The 7,977-nt window shown below is 42.7% G+C and overlaps 1 protein-coding gene across 1 annotated transcript in view; it reads right to left on the minus strand.

Annotated features, from left to right (window-relative positions):
* Positions 1 to 5,824, minus strand: part of DUSP10 (dual specificity phosphatase 10) — a 46,359-nt gene extending 40,535 nt beyond the window's left edge. Inside the window, exons 1-2 of the mRNA XM_001367435.4 lie at positions 5,628 to 5,824; positions 2,501 to 3,351 (exon numbers count right to left, since the gene is read on the minus strand). Coding sequence (XP_001367472.1) covers positions 2,501 to 3,308 — 808 coding nt within the window. The 5' untranslated portion in view covers positions 3,309 to 3,351; positions 5,628 to 5,824. The remainder of the gene's footprint in view (positions 1 to 2,500; positions 3,352 to 5,627) is intronic.
* Between the last annotated feature and the right edge of the window lie 2,153 nt (positions 5,825 to 7,977).

The following is a 7,977-nucleotide window of genomic DNA, read 5'->3' on the forward strand; positions in this document are numbered from 1 at the left end:
CCAGGCTAGGACCTGTTTTTTTTAGAACCTCTAAGTCATTGACTGTTATTTTAAGAAATTTCTAACTTCTCCTTGGTGTCAAGGATACTTAAAGAAACCCATTTCTTACACACTCTATACAACCTCAAAGAAATGTAAATATTCTCAAATTGAATTCTTTTCCTTCATTATAGTCCTATTAAAAACCCAATTTCAGACTAGGTCTATGAAATAATCATTTTCATGTTCCTTCTCAAAAAACAAGATAAAATGCTCTTAATATTCCATTTCTCGATATGTTATGGATTTAACCCAAGTCTACAAGTAAACAAAAAGGCATATATAATCCAACCTGTACCGCCTGAATATCTTCTAAACCCGACCGTCGCTGCTTCTCGCCAATCTGAAAATGTCTGGCCCTGAGCAGAACCCAACCAGGGCGCCTGGTGGTGAAGTCAGCAATGGGTCCCGCCCCGCTGAGGAAATCTCACTATCACATCACTGAGGAACAAGGCCAGGCTGCCCAGAGCCTCAGAAGCATAGACAGATTATAAGGAATAGGGGTAACCCACCCAGGTTGAACTAGGGGGATTCATTGTCTTGCCAATGATTTGTAACTCTCATCCATTGCCAACCATAGCTTTCTGCAGACCACGGGATTGTTTAAAACTCTTCTAGTTACCAACATGAATCAGTTCCAGGGGTCATGAGAATTTGGTTCATTTAGTCCCTTCCTTGGTTAAGAATCTCCAAACAGAGATGCTTAAGAGCCTAGACTACAGAAGAAAAAAGAGAAGATGATTAGGCTGATGATGACTCTGTGGTTTCCCCTTCTCTTCCCTCCCCAAGGCACCAGAAAGTTGCTGAGGAAAACATCATAGGAATCATTTGATGTCCCTCTACTCCCTAAAAAAAAATAACATGTCATAAGACAAACTCAAAAAATGAACATATCTGTAGTCCATGACAGCTAGAAAAGAATATTTGTAGCCTCATGGCATTATTGTAAAAAAATATCACTTTCATTGATTCCCATCATAACCTTTCAGATTTAAGAAGAATGAGACTTTCTAGGTGACTACACGCAATGAGGGTAAACTAGGGTTTGGAAGCAAGGGAACAATTGGGGGGGGAAGAACTTTATGTTCTCAAGTTAGTAAAAGATATATGGGGAAAGGGATGGAAATTGAAGGGAATGGCAAATGAGGAACTACATCCAACTAGACATGCAAAAAAGACCCAATTTGCTCTAGCAAAATAAGCATTAGTAGTTTGCATAAGCAGATCACCCAATGGTCAGACCCCACCACCTTTGGTCAACAAATTTCTAGAGGCTAGCTATAGGTTGGAGCTCTAAAGTCTATCAACATAGAACTGAACTGGGACAAGGACACTACATTTTTTCCTCCATGGGCAAGGTAGTAAAAGAACAGTACAGAGTAGAATGAGGACACAGAGTGACCCAAAGGAGATTAAATTTAATTCAAGCATCATCCAAGTGCTGACTTGGTAATGAAAGCAATTGGGAAGATATTCCATAATCCTAGGGGCAATAAGGAAGTCTGGCACTGTGCCTCAAAGTGATCTAAAGCAAAGTGTGATGGGACACTTGAATAACTCTTATGGGGAACAATATTGCCCAGACCGGGAACAGCTCCAGGGACCTCAAGCTGCTTGCCTTTTACAGCACTGATGAGCTAAGGGTGCTATGGAAAGACAATCCACTTTTTCACATCTAGGAAAGAACTAAGATGAGACAGAATCACATAATTGTAAAAGGACTTATCCCTTTCAAAGCCCTATTAAAGATATAAGCATATTTTTAAGAAATTATTTGTAAAATAGCTTTTCCAGACCACAATTATAAAGTAGAGAAAAGCTACAAAGCTTTGTTATTCTTAAACCATTCTGTTCAAAGCAGATAAGACATAGAAGGGCAGGGAAGTGATAGAGAGAAAGTCATCCTTCAGAGAAGAGGTATTTGTTTAAAAACTTGACACTTTTTGTTGTTGTTTTAATTCTCTCCTCCTCCAGTTCTACCTCCAATTGCATGTTAGAGGTGATATGAAAATTTTCATAATATTACTACCACTCCCTGTACCTTATATCAGCATTTCACTTTTTAGTTTACAAGAGCTTTCATATACATTTGTTTATTTTACCCTCACAACCACCTTTTTAACACAGTAAAAAGGGTAATCATTACTATATTAGTTTTGTAAACCGGGTAACAGAAGCCCAGAGATGCTAAGCTACTCTCCCCTCCACCAAGATCACCCACCTAGCAAATAGCAGAGTTGGGACAAGAACCCAAAGCCCCTGGTTTTTAGTAATTTTGAGGAAGGAAGGTAAAGAAGAAAGCAAAGTTTGGGAGTATTGTTTGTGTGGAGAGGGAGAGAACTGATGTTAAGTTCAAAAGAAAAAACAAAACAAAACAAAAGCAAAAAACACAAGTTAGTAAATTTCCAAAAGGAATGGGGTATGGGTATGATGGGTGAGGGGTGGGGATGAGGTCAAGTACCTTTCAAAACCAGAGGCTCTTTGCCTTCTCTCTTCAGTGACTCTAGGACTATATGAAGTGGTTGGGAAGGCATCACCCGGCTGGGTTCATTGGTATTCTCATCATAAACTATGATTTCTTTGGAAAAGATCCTCTTGAAAGAGTCCTTGCCTTCCCTACAGGAGATCAAGTCCAAGACTGTGATCTTGCCTTGCTGTAATCTCCTCCTGCTGATTTTATCAGAACAGTTAATATGGACAGCCCCCTGGATGTGGCTCTTATTGTATTCCATGAAAGGTCTGCAGTCAATGATGACAGGACCCTGGCTCTGTTGGTGACTTTTGCTACATTTGGTCATCTTCTTTGCCAAGTCATTGGGGTAGATTATTTTGATGCTGGCTAATGGCTTGGGGGTCCCCAACATGGGACTGCCTACCCCACCTGATGGACTTAAAGAGCCAAGATTTTCATTGTTGTTGACCATCTGGTTGGCAGGGCAGACAGTAGAGGTTCCTATGTTGGTGGAAGTGCCGGCAGCGATGGCTTGGGTCTGGGCCTGATTGTCCTTGTCGTAAGTTGCCACAGTGCAGCAGCTGGCACTGCTGCATCCACAATTCAGGGAGCGGGCAGAGCAAGTGGATGAGGGCATATACGTCAGATTCGCAGCTTTTAGAGACACAACGGTGGTGGCAATCACGGCTACGTGGTGATCACTGATAGAAGAGGCAGATTCAAGGTAGCTAGAGTCTAAACAAAGGTTGAGATCCTGAGGTCGGACTGGCCTAGATAGTGCCACTACTACCCTGTCGTCTAAAGGAGATGGAGGCATGAGGAGGCTGAAAACTGGCAATTCAAGAAGAACTCAAGATAGTCTGTGAAGAAGGGAGAAAAAAAAAGGTCACATGACACAAAAGAGGTCACAAATGCAGGCTGTTGCATTCTATACCTCAACCTGAGGGAAGAGATTTGCCATTATCCTTCCTGGTGATAAGTTAACCCAAGTGCCTTTTACTATGCAACTCCCAAAGAATCCAGCTCCTCCACATGTAGGCAAAGGAGATGCAAACCAAATTGGCCCAAGCCTACTCTGATAATTCCACACTTAAAGGTAAGAATATAGCCCATGAAAACAGAAAGTAACTTTACCTTTGGGGATTTAGGCTACCAAAACTAAATTAAAAAAAAAAAAAGTTGAGTCCAAGAGTAGGAATTTAAAAAACACACACAAAAAAAATCACCAAATCAGAGGGCTAGCTAATCCTCTCTGTGAGGCAAAAGTATACTGAAACTGTCTGAGAAATATAGTTGTTTACTATTTATTGCAGGCTTTCATTTATTTCCTTTGCCCACTGCAAAGGAAAAGAAAAAGATGTTCAAAGCCACTGGCATAGATCATAGGAATATATCGCTAGGTAGATCTGGGTAGGATTGTCAACTTACTTCAAGTGTAACTGAAAGAACAGAAGCCCTGTTACAAACATGTATTCTTAAAACATTCAGAACTACCATATGTACCACATACTCTGAAAAAGTACAACACAGTAATATGTTTCTCTCTTAGCACTTTTCTGAACATTTATCTGATTTTTTTCTACCTTTCACTACCACTAGACTAGTATGGCACTAAAAATAAAGCTCCTAAGTCAGTCCTGGAAATCCTAACCCTGGTAGATCCATCACCCCCTAGTTCCCCTGTTCCCAACCAGCCTCCTTGGCTCCCTTCTTCAGTTCCTTCTCTTCTCTGCCTGGCATCCTCTACCCCCACCCCCCATACATAAAGGAGATTAAGGCTCAGTCATAGACCAGAATGTAGCAAGCCTTAATAGTTAAACATTATATTCTACCACTATCTATTAATTTTTTTAGCTTTAGATCATCTAGAGATCCAATAAAATGATTTCCTTCTGTTGAAAAATGTCTTTTAAACAGTAGTTATATGGTAGCAAAATTGGTTCTGCCTTGATGACACACTAGTGTGCCTGCAAAGAGCCAGGGTCCTTCCTGCTTGATGGAACATCAGCTCTGTACAACCCAGACAGACCAATTCTCTCCCCCACTTTTTAAGGCAGAAAGAAGCTAAACCCCAAGCAAGAATGGCTCACCAAAATGAACTTTAAAACCTGTTTATAGAGACATATCATCTTATGTACAATTATCAGAATTTTCATAAAGAAAAATGAAATGTCACAGTCTCAAATCAAAACATGTACACAAACATACACAAAACAAACCATATCTTATATAGAATCTGATTAAGATTTCCTTTACCCACCTTTAGATGTCAGCAAAGGATTCACACTCCCCCTACTCCCCTATGGTATCTCTGAAAAATGAGTACTATTTGAAAATTCAATAGAACTGTTTCATGTCATCAGGAAGCATAAAAGTATTGTATTACCTGACAGGAATTGTCCAGGAATCAATAGACCTCCTTTCCAGAGAGAGAATAAATATGTATACACATATACACACGTACATACACACCCCTACTCCCTACGTTCACATATAGTGCGTGGATGCACGGGGCATCTCACACACGCACATAGTATATCAAAGATATCTGCATCTCTGCAGCAGAGGGTCGTATATATAGTGCACGCACACACACACACACACACACACACACACACACACACACACACACACATCTAATGTTTGTTCCCCCCCGCAAAACCATGAAGTCCAACACTCCAAATATTCTAAAGATTCCAACACTCCAAATATTCCAAAGATTTATGGGGAAGCTTCTCCATCCCATCCCACTTAATAACCACTGCCGGAACGGGACTAGGATGGAAATGAAGAGATTAGACGATTTTTTTTTTAAACAGCGCCTTCCCTTCCACTCAACATCCCTACCCTCCCTGCACCCCACAATCACTCGCACACACAAAAACCCGCGCGCCTTAGACGCTTAGAACTGCCGCAAAGCCCCCAACAAACCTCGTTTTTCTTCTCCCAAACCCGTGGACCGCATTGAGTGGAAGCGCACGGAGCAGCGTAGCCACCAGCCGAAAGCTCGCTAACCTTACCTTGTTTTCCCCCCAAAAAGGAGAGTATCGCATCGCACACACACAAACACATCTCTATCCCACACCTCCACTCCTCTCTTCTCTTCCTAGGCATGTAGGCGGCGACTTCCACTTACTTCATAAATAAGTATATCCCTCCACCATTTGGCGCTTCACTGTAGCTATCGATTGTACATTAAACCCCCATTCACTTAGCTTCATTGATCTCCAGCTGCAACATAGTTACTTTCTCTTTTGCTACACTGTAAATGTAAGGTTCGTAGGAGGCGGGCCAATAGCAGACAGATGAGTGACTGGACCAATAGGCTCTAGGTGAATCCCAAATGCCACCTCATAGCATCCTGCAGCCAATGGGCGTCGAGAGGGGGCGGGGTCAAAGGCGTGGCTCCGTCTCTTTTAGGAGGGTTCACCCGACGCTGCTTTGGGTCCTCTATGTTATAACACAGGCGGTGATGTCATTGGCAGCCAATCAAAAACTTAAAAGAGCCTGCCGGAGCTGGAGAGGAGCAGCTGCTCTCTATTTACATGTAAACTGAACCAGTAGGATGCAGTTAACCCGTTCTTGGGCTGAATTGTCAATGAACTGCACTTTCCACTTGGGCTAAATAACTCTTTCCACTTGAACAGTTCCTCCTCTCTGGTAGAGGAGGTACGAATGTATTTTTTAAATTTCATTTTCTTTTATTCTGAAGGAAATGCTAGAAAGTCCCCGAATGTGTAACTTTCTGAATACTTGAGAAAAGATTCTCCTTCCCGGATTGAAGGAGGCTTTAAGTCCCTGGATTTTACTCAAGCCTGATTGATGTACCTTAGCCAAAACTCGGGGGATCACTCCAGTCCTCAGTGCTCGAGATGGATGTGAAAACTCTGTGCACCTAGTACCTGTTCCCCATCTCCAGTTTGAATTTGCGGCAACTCTAAAGGAGCTAAGCTCCGGGAGTGGATATTTTTTTCCGCCTCCCGGAGAGTACTCCGAATTTCGGAGCTGGTCACTTGAGAAGCAAAAAAACAGACTCCAGATTCGGCAGCTTCTCTCCTCTTGAAGGCACGGTATTAGGGAGCTACTAAGTCCACTTTCTTCTCCCACTGACCCCCCACTCCAGCCGTCTGGCAAGAGATGTGAACTTTCCACTTGTCCAAATCCCGAAAGTCGAGTCAAGCATCACTCAGCATCCAGTGTTGACCAGTCTGAGCCCTACTCCGCTTTGCGTAATGCCTTTTCCCCCAAAACTCCCGTATGATCACCTATCAACAGTGGTTATATCGAAGCAACATCTGCGGTTGGAGCCCAAAAATCTAAAAAATAATAAGCCTCAGAGCACCAGAATCAGTCAGCTTAGAGTACATGATTTTCGCAGTAGTACTCCGATCGCACCCCCACCTTCCCCAATGCCACTGGAGGAACTAAAGCTACGAAAATGGGCCTGGCCCAAAGAGCTACCGTACCGTACATATAAAAAAACCTCCCAAGAGGGGAGAAAGGGCAATGACAGTCTTTGGAATCCCATCATTTCCCTGACCTATTGCTGGGAACGCTCTCCGGGTGCGGACTCAAGGATGCCTAGGACAATTAAATGTCTAACAATCAAACAGAACACACCCTTACAGCTTTGTTTTTCCAGGTGTCCATCAGTTCCTATTCCTAGCTCTCGGACCTCATCTCGAGTATCTGGCTTTGGGTGTCACGGGAATTCGCCCAGATGCACCCAGAGGAGCTGTGCATCAGTGCCCCCTTACCTGCCCACCCAGTGCAGTAGCTCCAACGTTAGTGTCTTCTCATGTGAGATTAAACCGACGCCGCGCAAGACCCCTGGCAAAGGGGAAAAGGAAAACCCAGAGCAGCGTATAAACCAAGAGGGAAAGAAGAAGAGACAAAATGTAACTAAGAAAATTAATTCTGACCCACAGACTGTGGTGGGGCTGGAGTCTTCCGATCCAATTCATTTGACTTCTGGATTCCTAGAGCTTCCAGGGAAAACTAGATCAGATGTAGGAAGCTCTGCCTTTGAGGGATGTAGATGGGTGAAGAAACTTATTTTAAACCAACCCAGAAAGATTCCCAGAAGCCTGAAAGGAAAGGTAGAGGTTCAAAAAACTTTCAGCAGCATAGAAGAACCCCCCCAAAATGGGTTGTTTAGTCTACCTACAAAAAAGTGAAGAGGGAAAAGTAAAGTAATTGCGGTGTAGAAATGCAATATGAATGTTCCCAATGGTTTGGTGTATGGAATTACATGTAATATGAATGTTCCCAATTGTTTGGTGTGTGGAATTACAGTTAAGTCTCAGAGCCAAATAATCTCCTACAGTGGCAGTTATGCTCATGTAATTTCTTTAAGTGTATACCTTAAGTCAGAAGATATCACCTTGTAGGTAGCTGGCCAGCTGCAATAAACAGATGCTCATAAAGGTTGATCCTTTCAACTCTCTCTCTCTCTCTCTCTCTCTCTCTCTCTCTCTCTCTCTCTC

The sequence above is a fragment of the Monodelphis domestica genome, chromosome 2 (assembly GCF_027887165.1).
Source record: "Monodelphis domestica isolate mMonDom1 chromosome 2, mMonDom1.pri, whole genome shotgun sequence".
NCBI lineage: Eukaryota > Metazoa > Chordata > Mammalia > Didelphimorphia > Didelphidae > Monodelphis > Monodelphis domestica.